The following is a 14,878-nucleotide window of genomic DNA, read 5'->3' on the forward strand; positions in this document are numbered from 1 at the left end:
CTTTCAATTCTGCACTTCCGTCTTCTCGTCATTCCTCTGCTTTCGCTTATGCTCTCCTCTTTTCTTTACGTGACTATCCTCTGCCTGCTCAGTTCCTTTCTCTATCTTCTTACTCTACCTATCTCTTCTGCCCTTCTCCTTACGTGTATGCCTTCTTTTCTCTCCGTTCTTCTCTCTTCCTTCCCCCCTTCCGAGCTGCCTTTTTTTCCTAACTCCTTGAAGCCCATGTCCAGTTCAAAAATTGTAGATTAGATTGTTGAGATTTTATTTATCAAGACTTGCACAGATTTTCTTCCAAAACTTCAATATTCTCAAGATAATAAAATATAAAAATAATTTAATTTTTTTTTTGGTATTTTGTTTCCTTTGAAGTTTTGTAAAATCATCTTATCTCTCAAATTAGGCTTTTTTTTAATCTTTTATTCAAATATACAAATATTATAAAATTAATTCAGATAAACACATAATTAGGGATAATAATTACAGATAAGAACAAATATTATAAAATAAAATCTCTGTAAAATTTGAGCTTATCAGTGACTCAAATTAAAAGTTCGTTTCACAGCATTGACTTGTGAGACTACTTCACAAAATTTTTTATGATAAAAGAGTTGTGTTGTGAATATATTCAAACTAATGTTAGGCTTCGTATTCAAATGGATATCCTTAGAGATGTTAATGGGGTGGGTATGGCTAAACCCAAGACCCGTCTCATGAAGAAAACTTTAACCTATTACCCGCCCCACCCCGGTTAAATATTCTTCGGACCCACTCCACCCCAAATACGAAATGGGGTCGGGTAGACCCGCGAGACCCGTTAGACCCGAATTTTTTTAAATGAAAATTGTAATCTTCTTATCACATTACTGAATTATGAATAAACAAGTCTCTAAATACAACACAATAGAAAACTAATTCATGTCTTCAACCACACTCAATAATAACAAACAAAGTATTTTCACGACGTAATGAATTACGTTAAAAAAAAAGTTACTAGCTTTTCAAAAAAAAGTCTTGTCATCCCCAAAAATAACTCATCAGAACTTAAACAGATCAATGTAAAATCAGCGAGTAAGCAATATTTTAGACACATTCTTCATGATCATCTTCCTCTTCATCAATAATGGTAGGACAAGTTGGTAAATTACTTGAAGAATTACCTACAAAATTAAATAGAGAAAATACATTGAAAAAATAAAATTGTAATTTAAAACCGTAAAAAAATGTAATTTAAAGAGAGAAAGTATAGTAACAAAATTAAAATGAAAGTACAATAACAAAATAAAACTGTGCTTTATTTACCTTCTACCTCACCCCACAACTATCTTCGCAAGCATATCAATTTATATTTACATATATGGGAGGGTATGAGACGGGTATTATAGGACCCATGACCCGTCCCATACCCAGATGGGTCTGAAAAATTAGACCCGAGACCCGTCTCATGACCCATTTAGTATGCCCAAACCCGCCTCAGACGAGGTGAGTTCATTATAGGTCTGGGTAAAACCCGGATCCATTTACCCGGACCCATTGACATCCTTAGATATCCTCTTGTTAATTTTGGACTGAGATTACAGGATCGGGTCCCATAATAATATCCAGATTGTGATTTGGGGCTGTCCCCCCAACCGAGCCCAATCCGAAAAATTTTATTTAATCTCTATTTACAAAGTTCTTGAACCATATACAGTGCACACTTCTCTTCCAAAAAATAAATCAATATTTTTTGTTGGGTTTTTGTTTAAAAAAAATATGAAATCGAAAGAATATATGCAAATATTAATTAGAACCATAAAACTATCTCATATTTTCAATATCTCGGATATAGATATGCAACTTAACTTTTTATTCAAATTATTTGAATTATATTGAAAATTTCATGACCTTTTAAGATGTAACATTATTTATCGTATGAAAAATGAAATTGTCGCTATCGGAATGATGCAATTTATAATTTTTAGCATTCATTAAGGTTTGTTTAGAAAGGCTATCAGTGAAAATGTTGGGATCGATTAAGGTAGTTGAAGTGTTTAGAAGCGATGTTGAATAAACACTTAGGATTTTTGTAATCTTTTCTAGAATGTGAATCAGTTTTTTGAGGAGCTGATCCTATAATTTTGTTTGTCGATGTAGATCAGTCAACTGAAAGAAGTGCATAATAAGACTGAAATATAGTTTGAATACTTGGTGTAAACTGAAATGAACACCGGAAATTTTTCTGGATGTTCGGAAAATTCAAATGCTCCTACGTCACCCCTTTTATCACGAAGATAGAATTTCACTAAAAGACTTTGATATATTACAATATATTGTAATAATCTACTTCATTTGATCTTACACACTGCCAAACTGAAACTCTTATTCAAACAACTCTTATAAAATTATAAACTAAAAGATGCTCTAACACGTAGCCTGAATGCTACTGATAAATACAATGAAATTAGAGCTTGAGTGTGCGATCTGTAACTTGAGGATATATTCGTGAAGTGCATCGCAATCGATTGAAGGTTGTAGTTTGATTGATTCGTTTGTGTTCGCTTGTTTTCAATCACCAATCTTTTTTAACTGACTTGATCAACTATATATAGTATTCAATCTCAACGGTCATATTGAATGCATTTAATAACAAATATCCATTGAATCATCGTGTAGTAACTTTATCTGACAGTGGTACGAGGTATTCAAATTGTTCTGCTTTGGTACGACCTATCAGTCTGTCTTCTGATACTTCAACTGATGATGTGACCAACTGATTAGAAATCAACTGATCAACCAATAAGTTCAGTCGAAAATGATAAAAGATCAGGATGATACAAGATTTTGGGAATGATTGGTACATTGAAACAGAATAAGATAAAGAATGAAAACAACTTTCAAAAGAATGATTTTTTATTCCATTTCTATGATGGTTAGAAAAAGAAATGAAATGAAATTAAATTATTTTTTTAAAATCAAGTCACTTTTTAACTTAAAAAGTTCAAAATAATAGCTGGACTAAATATCACAATTTGTTGCTTTAGTAATGTAAGATTATTAAATAATTAATAATTTTTAAAGAATGAAATATGACATAACTTGGTCCTATGAAGTCCAAATAATTTGAAATTTAGATATAACTTAGAAAACTCAAAGATATAAAAATTTCATGTTTTTATTTTTTGTGCTATATTCCCCCTATTTCTCCCTTGCCACCAAACTTGTTTGTTTTTTTGATTATAAGCAATATTTACTTGTAATATTTTACATGCAAAACGTTCCTCATACTAAGAAGACTTACTGTAAGTCAAAGGAGTGCAAAAAGCACACCTTGCACAACCATCACATATTTTATTTAGATTTTAACAACTATAATGTTGTCTTGATTAAACTGACTAGATTTATTTATTTGTGTCAAATGTAAATTTTATTCATAAAAAAGGAAATCTATAACAAATTATATTAGTGATCACTCTTCCAGTTTCTACAGCTGTTTCAGAGTACAAAGCGATCTATGGATATCGTCAAAACTAGGCTTCGAAGCAAAATGGAAGATGATTTCCTCACGAATGCATTAATGATATATATTTATTGAAAGAGAAATTGCTAAAAATATTTGTATTGATGTATCATTGAGGGCTTTGAAAATTTTAAGAAACGTCGAATTTTTTTTGGCTATTTTATTTTTGTTAAAAACATACATATGATGATATTTAGTTGAATATAACCGATGAAATATTTTTTTCCCCATTTTTAATCATTTGTCCGTCTTTTATAAGCGATCCTCCCAGAATCCCTAGATCCGTCTCTACAAAACCCTCTCCTCTGGCGATATTTTCTTTTTCTTTCTTAAAGGAAAGTTGGAACTCAAAATCCAAACAAATAGCAAAACATGACATACAAAATTTTTTTTGTATGAATTCAGTCATGTCTGAGAGGTTGTCTTAAAAAAATCAATGGAATGACACCTATTCACTCTTTTAATTATTTTTTATTTACTTGATATATTTGTATGTAAATATATTAAAATATACAATATAACTAAGAACACAAACTGAAGCTGACTGCATGCTATTTATTTACACTCTCAAGTCTAACATGTTAATCACTTAATCATGCACACGCATATCCCTTCAATGTTAGGTATGTGTCAAACTTCTCCCATTTTTATATTATTTGGTGTTGAAAAATAAAATTATCATTCCTAAAAAGGAAAGAAAATTGTATTTTTGATCCTATAATTTTGTCATGCAATTTTGTTATTTATATTATCAAATTTCAATTTTAGTCTCGTATCTTTTTTTTTTTTAAATTTTAATTTTTTTTATTTATCTGAAATGCTGATGTGATACTGCTATATCGGCATCACGTCGGAAAAAACTAAAATTATTTAAATCCAAAATAGCGGAATAAAATTGATATTTTACTTAATAGAAAATCAAAGTCGCAAGACAAACATACAAGACAAAAAACATTTTTTCAAAAATAATTATCACTTCCATAAATTTCATCAATTTGAATTTTGCAAAAAAATAAAAATCAAGTGATTTTTAATACAGATGATATTGAGTTAGGACTCATTAATGTTAAGCACTCAAATTATTTGATAATACGTCATCATATAATTATTGAGTTACAAAAAAAAATAATAATAATGTTTGATATATAACATGAGCAACTTGGAAATATATGAAGNATCAAATCTATATTTATGTTTGATATGTTGCACACTTATTGTGAATATATTTGTTAGACTTCTCTCAATGACTTGATCCAACCAACATGACACATCTAACATACCCCTTCAAGCTCAAAAATGGAAAAATTGGAGCGTGAAATCTAACATCCCCTCAATTTTATGTGTTGGACTATCCTATAGACCACCCAATAATGTTTTGTAAACTTCACGCTTCATTTGTTCATTTTTGGACATTAGAGATTGTGTTAGATGTCTCAAATCAACTGAATTAAGTACTTGATTATTGTATATATGCAATTGGACAATCCTCATTTAGATTGAGTTAAGTCAAATTCAGGCAGTGCCGCTAGCAATGACGATTTAACCATTTATATTTCAAACTATAAAAAAAAAAAAAAAAACAAAACAAATTTAGACAGCTATTACTATATATCCAAGAAATTCATGTCGATGTGATAATTCGATTTTATCCTACAAATCAATGGTGTTTTTTAATGCTATAGGTTGATGGCTACGAGGAAAAGCCCCCAAGTGGATGAGGATTAATAAATATTAGCGACCGTTTCAAGGATGGTTTTGTTCGTCCTAAACTTTTTTTTTGGGTGTCATCTTTGGACATTTTATTTTAGTTATTAATTACACAACATAACCGTAATTATATTACATAGTTTTGGTACGATTATCGACTCATCATCAATTTAATAAATTTTAAGAATTTAAAATAGGTCCACTGAAGCAAAAATTCTGGGCATTATGTATTGACGATTTTAATCTGGTTTACAGTCGGAGAGATTTTGAAAATAATATTGATAATTTCTTTTTAAATAAAATAAAATAAAAAAAGAGTTTGAAAATGATATCGAGAATTGGAATATAACGTCAACTTGGTCACATGCATGTTGCAATTAATAATTAAAACTGCATTATTCACACATAAATGCATTTATGACTTTGGAGATGGTAGTTTCCAGTTTTTGAAAATCTACACTAGTCAAAGCAGCAATAGTTCTTTATAAAAGTAGTGGAAAAACTTTCGGTATAACCTGACCAACGTGATTTACAAGTTAACAGTAATATGTAAATATTTTTATCCAAGATCTATCGAATGATAGTATCTGTAAGTTTCATTTTTGGTTATCAAATATCGAATTATGAGATATTATTTTTGAAGACGATAACTGAATCAAATATGTATAAGTTTTTAGATTGTCCGATTCTAACACATTATTTGAATGGTTGCAAAAAGCGCAGTGATTGTTTAATAAAATATGAATTTTTTGAAAATTCATTCTATGCATATTGAGTAAAACTTATATTTAATGATCCGCAAAATAGTACAAATGTCCCTGTATCTGTTAAATCTACCATATTAATTATTAATGAATTAATATTTGGTACATCACCAAAGAATTATTTACTTGGACTTTTAGAGCAGCATGACTCTATCCTCTTAACGCACAACCATACCAAGAGCAATTGCAATTAACCACCCATAAGACTGAACTTTCAGATTTTTCATTTTTTCCTCAATTTTATATTTGAGACTTAGTAAAAAAAAATTCATATCTCAAATAAAATATTTATTTTATTCACTATAATATATTCACGAGTAGGTCTCTTGTGAGACGGTCTCACGAATCTTTATTTGTGAGACGGGTCAACCTTACCGATATTCACAATAAAAAGCAGTATTCTTAGCCTAAAAAGTAATACTTTTTCATGGATGACTCAAATAAGAGATCCGTCTCACACAATACGACCCGTAAGACCGTCTCACACAAGTTTTTGCCTATATTCACAGTCAAATTAATTTGTACGCACAAATTGTATTGTCAGTTGAGACATATTGTATATAACAAAAATTTACAAATCCTTGGCATTATTATTTTAATACATTTAAATTACTTATGATCAATTAAATAATTGATTAGGTTTCTTGTGAGACAATCTCACGAATCTTTATCTATGACACGGGTCAACCCTACCGATATTCACAATAAAAAGTAGTACTCTTAGCATAAAAAATAATACTTTTTCATGGATGACCCAAATAAGAGATCCGTCTCACAAAATACGACATGTGAGACCGTTACACAAGTTTTTGCCTAAATATTAATTTGTCATCGATCGATATTCAAATTAATTAATTGAACAATTATTTAACTGTTTTATTCTTTTATACCGCAACCATAAAAAAATATATTCCTTTTCTTCTTCCGATATGATCAGAGATTAACATGAGTCGCAAAAGAAATTACTAATGACTTAATCAAAATGATTTGAACAAATTTGAATTACATTTACGTACGCTGTTTTTTGTATTCATGTCGGACCTCTGTATTTGGTGTTTATTGGACAACTTTTCGAGTACAAACATTATAACATGGTAGTGAGATAAATGTCAAATACATTAAATAAAGACGACAAAAAACCTAGCTCATATACATATAATATACATCACGTGTATGTATATATGTATACACACACAAAAAATTACGTTATATTTTATAAATTATACGTCTTTTTAAATTATATATATAATATAATATAAAATATAACGTAAAACAATTAGAAAAATGGAGCTAATTAATGGTAATTAATAATGCATGCATTCTTACGTATGAAAATCGACAGAAGTCCAGCTAGCTTGCCTTAAGCCTTTAATACCATTTGGTACCAAACTTTCTCTATAAAAGTAGAACATCATACAACAGCTCTCTCACATATAACGCATATATACATACTATTTGGATGGCGAAGGACGGTAGTGAAGCTTTCGCGGCGAAGGATTACCACGATCCACCGCCTACTCCACTGGTGGATTTCGACGAGCTAGCGAGATGGTCGTTTTACAGAGCGTTGATTGCTGAGTTTGTAGCCACTTTTCTGTTCCTCTACGTCTCCGTCATGACGGTCATAGGGTACAAGAGCCAGATAGACCCCGACAAAGGCGGCGATGGGTGTGACGGCGTCGGCAGCCTCGGGATTGCTTGGGTGTTTGGGGGAATGATCTTCGTGCTTGTTTACTGCACCGCCGGGATCTCAGGTAAGGAATTTCGGAACCTCTCGGAATTAATAAATTTTATGAACTTGTTTCTTCGTTTAACATTCGTCTTGTATGCTTAATTTTCTGCTATTTTGGTTTTCGATTTCGATGTGATCGAAACTGAAATGTATTTTAATACTTGAATAGTTCCATAGGTCATGGACTATTGGACTTTCTCCCCTTATACAAATAATACAGATATTTAACAAGGTGATATTGAACGACTAGTAATTTTATGCACATGATATGCATGTATTTTAATTTATATATATAATATTTTTTTGGTTCGAATTGAAGTAGTTTTTGATAATTTTTTTAAAACATTTTTCACAATTTTTAAGAATATTATATTACGACAGTTTACAGAAACAATATCAGTACTATTGTTTGAAGGTTTTCCTCAAATCTAACAACACTATAACACAATCGAAAAACATTTTCAAAAACTCAATCCTATCCAGGATGAATGCAAATTATTTTGACACGCAGGAGGGCACCTGAACCCGGCGGTGACGTTCGGGCTGTTCTTGGCTCGCAAGGTGTCGCTAATAAGAACGTTGCTGTATATGGCGGCGCAGTGTTTGGGTGCAATCTGTGGCGTGGGCTTGGTTAAGGCATTGCAATCATCTAACTTCAACAAATACGGTGGCGGAGCGAACCAGTTGGCCGCTGGATACAGTAAAGGCGTGGGTTTGGGAGCTGAAATCATCGGCACCTTTGTTTTGGAGTACACTGTTTTCTCCGCCACTGATCCTAAAAGAAATGCTAGAGACTCCCATGTCCCTGTGAGTACCATTCCATTTTTTTTTGTTAATTCCAATTTGAAGTGTCTTTAAATAAATAAATAGATAAAAATATTGAAAAACAAACTATTGAAAATGCAAATCTTTACAATTAACGATATAATTAGTTTAATAGTGTCGGTTGGGGCTGAACATGTCGCGTGGATCCACTGCACCTATCAATATTATCGTTTTTGTCTCACTTCTGTACAAATCATGTACAGTTTTTAAAAAATGTTTGAATCGGTGAAATATGTGAATGTTTGACAAATTGTCATAAGTTTTGATTGCTTGTGATAACATTTTATTGGGCAAGTGCGATTTAGCCAACTAATATGATTTACAAGTTATTGGGTTAGTTTGAGAGTTACAAGGACAACTAGCAAGGATTCGATTGTCATTTTAACAAAATAGAAATGTATTTGACCAATTTTGAAATGAGTGGGCCATTTTTCCTTCAACCCGAACCAAAAGTAGACCGGATCACAATTTTTTCAACCCGATTCATGCCAATTGAATTTTTTTTCCTCTTGATTTGAACTGCAGGTCTTGGCTCCACTACCCATTGGATTCGCAGTGTTCGTGGTGGTGCTAGCCACCAGCCCCATCACGGGCACCGGCATCAACCCAGCTCGGAGTTTCGGGGCTGCCGTGATCTACAACAACAACGCAGTCTGGGATGATCAAGTATGCCTGCGTCTACTTAATTTCCTCATCATGAATTGTCATAGAATATGCCCACAAATTGACAATTATATAATTTTGATATATGAAATAAACGTATATTGTAAAGAAATTTATTTATATGATATTTATTACCCTTTAATTTCTTTCGCACTTACAGTGGGTTTTTTGGGTTGGACCTTTCATTGGAGCTGCCATTGCTGCATTCTATCACAAGTACATCATAAGGGCAGCTGCCATTAAAGTTTTCGGATCTCACAGGAGCAATGTCTAAGGTATTTGCATGTTCGATTTCGATATCGGTTCCGATAATTCGACGAATTTCAAGCATAAAACATGGAGTTCCATAACAAGACGAGTTTTATTATGCTGTTGTTTTTTGCTGTATGGATTGAAAAACAAGGTATTTATGTGATCGATACTCTTAAGTTATATTTCCTTTTTTCAATGTTTGTTCTTAAATTTCTAAGTTTGAATCTCCTTATCAATGTTCATGTTTTTGTATAGCAAGAAATGACGGGTACTCCACTACTTCTATTAAATGAAAGCTTCTCATCATTTTCGATTATAAAAAGAATTTGATTACATATTAAGAATTCTCTCCCTCTAAATAAGATACATATACATCTATTCTATATCTAGCTGAGTTTTTGTCAAAAATAATAAGTTCCCGTCAAAATGACAATTTTAAATAAAAATATATATATGAATCTCGAAATATGTGTACTACAATAAATGATTAAAAACATTTAATTTTAGGCGATTTTTATTGATAGAAATATATCTCTATTTTCTTTTAAAAAAAATTTCAAAAGTGAATCGAAGATATTTGAAAACTCTTGTGAGACGGTCTCACGAATCAATTTCGTGGCTCGAATATCTTATTTGGGTCATCCATGAAAAAGTATTACTTTTTATGCTAAGAGTATTATTTTTTATTGTGAATATCGGTAGGGTTGACCCGTCTCATAGATAAAAATTCGTGATACCGTCTCACAAGAGACTTACTCTATTAACAAATAATATATATTTCTCTAACCCAAACGTTTTTGGGATTCCGCTAATAATCAACGAATGACAAATGTTTTTCTTGAATCATGAATCCTATTTCAATGGAATTACGATGAGACAATTCACTTGCACATATTACTTTTAATATTGTATCGTACTTTTGTAATTTTTCTATTTGTCGGAAATTAAAATTTGAATTTTCTTCTTTCTTCAATTTTGGTTGGACGATTTAATTCCATAATTATATCTCGAATCTCGAGGTTCAATCTCTTTATTATATCTGTTGCTTTGGAGATTTAGAAGTTTTCCGACTTTGATCATAAAAAATATCACATTTAAATCATGTATAGTTTCAATTTATAACCTTAACTTAAATAAATTTTTTTAGATGATGATCATTATTTTGATTCTCATGTATGAATTATAGGATCAATGTGTTATATACACGCGTAAACTTGCTTAGAATACTATATGTATAATTTACTTCCTTTTCTTTTTTATTATTTTGTTTGCAATTTAGACATGTACCTAAATTATTGAAGAAAAAGTAATAAAAAATTAAAAAGTTATTAAAAGGTAAGGCAACGAGGGATTGAGGGAATATTAATGAATAATTTATATTTCTCTAACCCAAACGTTTTTGGGATTTCATTAATAACCAACGAATGACAAATTTTTTTTTGGTATGGATCCTATTTTAATGGAAATACGATGAGTCAATCCACTTACACGTATTATTTTTACGGTTATATCCTACTTTTGTAATTTTCTTAGTTTTCGGATCTTAAAATTTGAATTTCTTCTTTCTTTAATTTTTGGTTGGACGATTTAACTCCATAATTACATCTCAAATATCGAGGTTTAATCTCTTTATTATATTTGTTGCTTTGGAGGCTTGGAAGTTTTCCGACTTCGGTCATGTTTTAAAAAAATTATCACATTTAAATCATGTATAATTTCAATTTATAACTTTAACTTTAATAATTTTTTGTAGACAATGATCATTATTTTCATTATCATGTGAAGGTGTTTAGTTTTTTTTAGCTAAATGAGTTAATGTACTTCGATTTCATAAAACAATCAAAATGGATGAAATCATATTATTGTTAATCTATTTTGTATTACTTTGATTGGTCTATGTATAATTATTGTGTGTTCTTCAATTTTTATTCATCTATTTTTTATTTGTTGGATACATAGATTTTTAATTAATAAAGATAAATTTAATTTTTTCGTACAAAAATTGAATAAGAAAATTGCATTCATGTGCATTAGATTTTGTTATATTTCTCATCAATAATAAATTTATCCATATATATGTCTTCTTGTTATTTTAGTTTGTGTATATTATTTAAAATGTTCAAGAATTCGATATCTAATATTGTCCTTTAGATTCAAATCAATTTAAATATAATGTCATTCAAATGAAAACATATTCAAGGTAAATTATTTATCACAAAAATTTCAATTTCCATAATTATCTGATTATAATGATTTACATTACTTCATTTCACAACAATTTTAATTAACACGTTTAATTAGCAACAATTTTTTTTTAAAATCATATTTTAATTTCATTTGGATATGTGATATTTTATCGATAAAAAGTTTCTTGGTTTTTTATGTAACTACAATGTATGTTCTTCTTATTATTATTCTTATAACGTAGATATATTTGATCTTATTTTTTTCATTTTATAATGATTTTATATTATGATTCAGATAATTTGAATCAGTTTTTTTGTCAACCAATAATGATTCATCAATGCGATATTGTATTGTTTCTTCAATTTTTTCCGAACATTTAAACTTTATATAACATGTGTTAAAATTGTTTCCCGAGATTGTATATGTAAAATTGTTTAATTTATTTTCAATTATTATTTTGTTATGTTAATATTATTTAAAGAAACTATATATGACTCTTGTGGTTTTTTTGTATTAACTTTTTTTAGATTTCAAATCATATTTTTTCTTTTTCATTCAAATAGAAATGTATACATAATTATTATCTTTTATTATTATTAAGAAATTATACGATTAAGTGAAATATTGAGTTACTTATTAATAGATTTTTTAATATAATTGATTCGATGAAAATATTGAGAAAATGTGATGTATTTACAAAAATAAAAATATAGTTATTTCTTGATTCTTAATTCTCTTCGTTCTTTCTTTTTTCCCTCTCATTTAGTTTTCAAACTTGATTGTAAATAAAAGTTCGTAGCCATGAATAATTGGACTATGACGTCGAAATAAATGTCATTTTTTAAATTAATTAAATTAATTAAAATTTAAAAATATACAAGTAAAAAATTTAATTTACATTTTAGATTTGATATATAGATATGTGTTCATCTTTTTCACCCTTTATTATTTGTAATTGGACGTAATAAGATGGACTTCTATAATCTGATTTTAAATAATTGATTCGTCTTTTTCGTTTAAGATGATTTATTATTTATTCATTCAAAATTTTATTATTTTGAGACATAATTATCAAACACAATTGAAAGAAAAACTTAAATTACTATTATTTGATTTAGAGTGATGCATAGCGTAAAATATAATGCAATATAAAATAATTTTGAGGTGGTAGTATTTGTCATTTGTCTTGTAAAAGAATAAAATATGGAAATAACAGGTTTTTTTTGTGGAATATAAAAACGTTGGGAAATGAAATAAATTAGAGTTATGTGAGCATAATATTGGATTGAAATTTTTTGATTATTGAAAATGGTTTGTATGTGTCAAAAGGATAGAGTTGAAAACATATTCAAGCAAGAGTTTAGTTACTTTACAGGAAAAATACATATCTAAATATAAATAGAACTTTAGAGAACCAAATAAGAAACATTACAAGTTTCATTTCAAACTAGACAAATTATCTACTAAGAACAATAATGTATTGTAAATGGTGTTGAAAGATGTGGATAAACCAAGTGAGACTTCAAAAAAACAATAGAAAATAAAATGAAGTAAGATCCGAAATGTGAACGACTCAAATAAATAAAATATGAAGTTTATAAGAAAAAAACAAGGCAATTATTGAAAATATTAATCAACATCAAATCTGATAATGAAAAAAAAACACAAAAATCAGATATGATTATGTTATTGCTGAATTTAATCGAACAAAAAAGCAAGAAAAATAAAAAAAGATGAAAAAAATATTGAATGATTCAAAAATTAAGCAAGAAAAATATTGAAGAAAGTAAATCATGGTTGTTTGAAATTATAGATAAACTGTGAAATAACATTGCTCACAAAGTTTATTAATTTAAATCAAAATAATTGATCGAATCTTTAATATATCATCTCAAATTCGAGTATTTTATTATCTTTGATTTAGTTAGAAGAGAAAATAATTGGTGAGTATTTTAAATAAAAAAAACTGATTGAACAAGTTGAGATAAAAAGGACAAGATTTTATATTATATTATATATATATATTATCTTAAAACACTCGAATTCCGTTGATATTTGGCTGGCCTCGCCTAGATCCGCTCTCTCCTATTCAAACTCTTAGATCCCAAGATTTCTTTGATAATTATTTTTAACACATTAATCACTTCACGTCTCCGATTGATTAAATCCCCCAATTCTTCAGATCTTCCTTGTGCTTCTGCAATGGCTTCTCCATCTTTCTCCCCAAGTCAAACTCGCTTTCTAGCCCTTTTCTTCTCTGCATTCCTCCTCCTCGTGCATCCCTTTTCCGCCGCTGCGCCGGAATATTCTCCTTCTCCTCCCCCTCAGTCTCCTGCAGGAGTCCTCTCACCTCCGCCGGATACACCTGCACCGTCTCCCGCAAACAGACACTACTCCCCTCCCGCCCCTCCACCCCAAGGTCCTTCCCCTTCCCCTGCTCCATCCCCAGGGGCAGATGAACAGAAGTCTCTTCCGCCGGTACCTGTGGGGAACGGCGGTGTTAACCATGAGAATCAGACGAATGCGGATGAGTCGGACGATGGGTCCTCTGGTGGGATGAGCGGAGGGAAGAAAGCCGGTATCGCGATCGGAGTCATCGGCGTGGCGTCCCTTGTTGGAATCGGAGCGTTTGTTTACAAGAAGCGACAGCAGAACCTCCGCCGCTCGGAATACGGATACGCCGCCAGGAGAGAGTTTCTTTAGCCTCGCAATAACTTGAATTTTCCGTATTATATGTCAGATTACACATGGAGTTGTTCTTCACACACCCTTTCCTCATCACACACTACAGATCTCATTCATCCTAGATTCCTTTAAAAATCCCACCATGCTTCCGATTTGTTTAATTAAAACACTTTTTCAATGCAGACTTTTGCTTTATTTCTATATATAATCAATTTACTCATTTTTATAGATCAACTATTTGTTTGAATCTATGATTTATTTGTTTTTATCAGCGAATCATGTTCAGATTTCTAATTTTTTTTAATGATAATATAAATATTCGAATTGATTGATGCTATCGTTGGCCCAGAAAGTGTCGGTGAGATGAGTTTTATTTGGCAAAAACTTGATGTATGAGACAGATTATTATTTGGGAATATTATTTTTTATGCTAATAGTATTATTTTTTATTATGAGTATCGATAAAATTGACATGTAGATAAAGATTCATGAGACCGTATAACAAAATACTAACTCTTTTTCTTTTTGAATAGTGTATGTGCTGCATTTTCATGGTGTTAACTT

At 30.2% G+C, this 14,878-nt stretch overlaps 2 protein-coding genes across 2 annotated transcripts; both read left to right on the forward strand.

The window, feature by feature from the left end:
* The first annotated feature begins 7,387 nt into the window (after positions 1 to 7,387).
* LOC140958209 (aquaporin PIP2-2-like) lies at positions 7,388 to 9,638 on the forward strand. Its single transcript, XM_073415582.1, has 4 exons — positions 7,388 to 7,724; positions 8,214 to 8,509; positions 9,053 to 9,193; positions 9,351 to 9,638. Exons 1-4 carry the CDS (start codon positions 7,430 to 7,432, stop codon positions 9,462 to 9,464), a joined length of 846 nt encoding a protein of 281 aa, XP_073271683.1. The 5' UTR covers positions 7,388 to 7,429; the 3' UTR covers positions 9,465 to 9,638.
* A 4,038-nt stretch (positions 9,639 to 13,676) lies between these two features.
* LOC140959696 (uncharacterized) lies at positions 13,677 to 14,651 on the forward strand. The gene has a single exon (XM_073417666.1). The coding sequence runs from the start codon at positions 13,832 to 13,834 to the stop codon at positions 14,330 to 14,332; it is 501 nt and encodes a 166-aa protein (XP_073273767.1). The 5' UTR covers positions 13,677 to 13,831; the 3' UTR covers positions 14,333 to 14,651.
* The last annotated feature ends 227 nt before the right edge of the window (positions 14,652 to 14,878 follow it).

Source organism: Primulina huaijiensis, chromosome 15, assembly GCF_012295235.1.
Source record: "Primulina huaijiensis isolate GDHJ02 chromosome 15, ASM1229523v2, whole genome shotgun sequence".
NCBI lineage: Eukaryota > Viridiplantae > Streptophyta > Magnoliopsida > Lamiales > Gesneriaceae > Primulina > Primulina huaijiensis.

Coding starts and splice junctions, on each gene's coding strand:
- LOC140958209 (XM_073415582.1), top strand. CDS start 7,430: ATGGCGAAGGACGGTAGTGAAGCTTTCGCGGCGAAGGATTACCACGAT. Junction 7,725..8,213: donor CTGCACCGCCGGGATCTCAG/GTAAGGAATTTC, acceptor TTTGACACGCAG/GAGGGCACCTGAACCCGGCG. Junction 9,194..9,350: donor ACGCAGTCTGGGATGATCAA/GTATGCCTGCGT, acceptor TCGCACTTACAG/TGGGTTTTTTGGGTTGGACC.
- LOC140959696 (XM_073417666.1), top strand. CDS start 13,832: ATGGCTTCTCCATCTTTCTCCCCAAGTCAAACTCGCTTTCTAGCCCTT.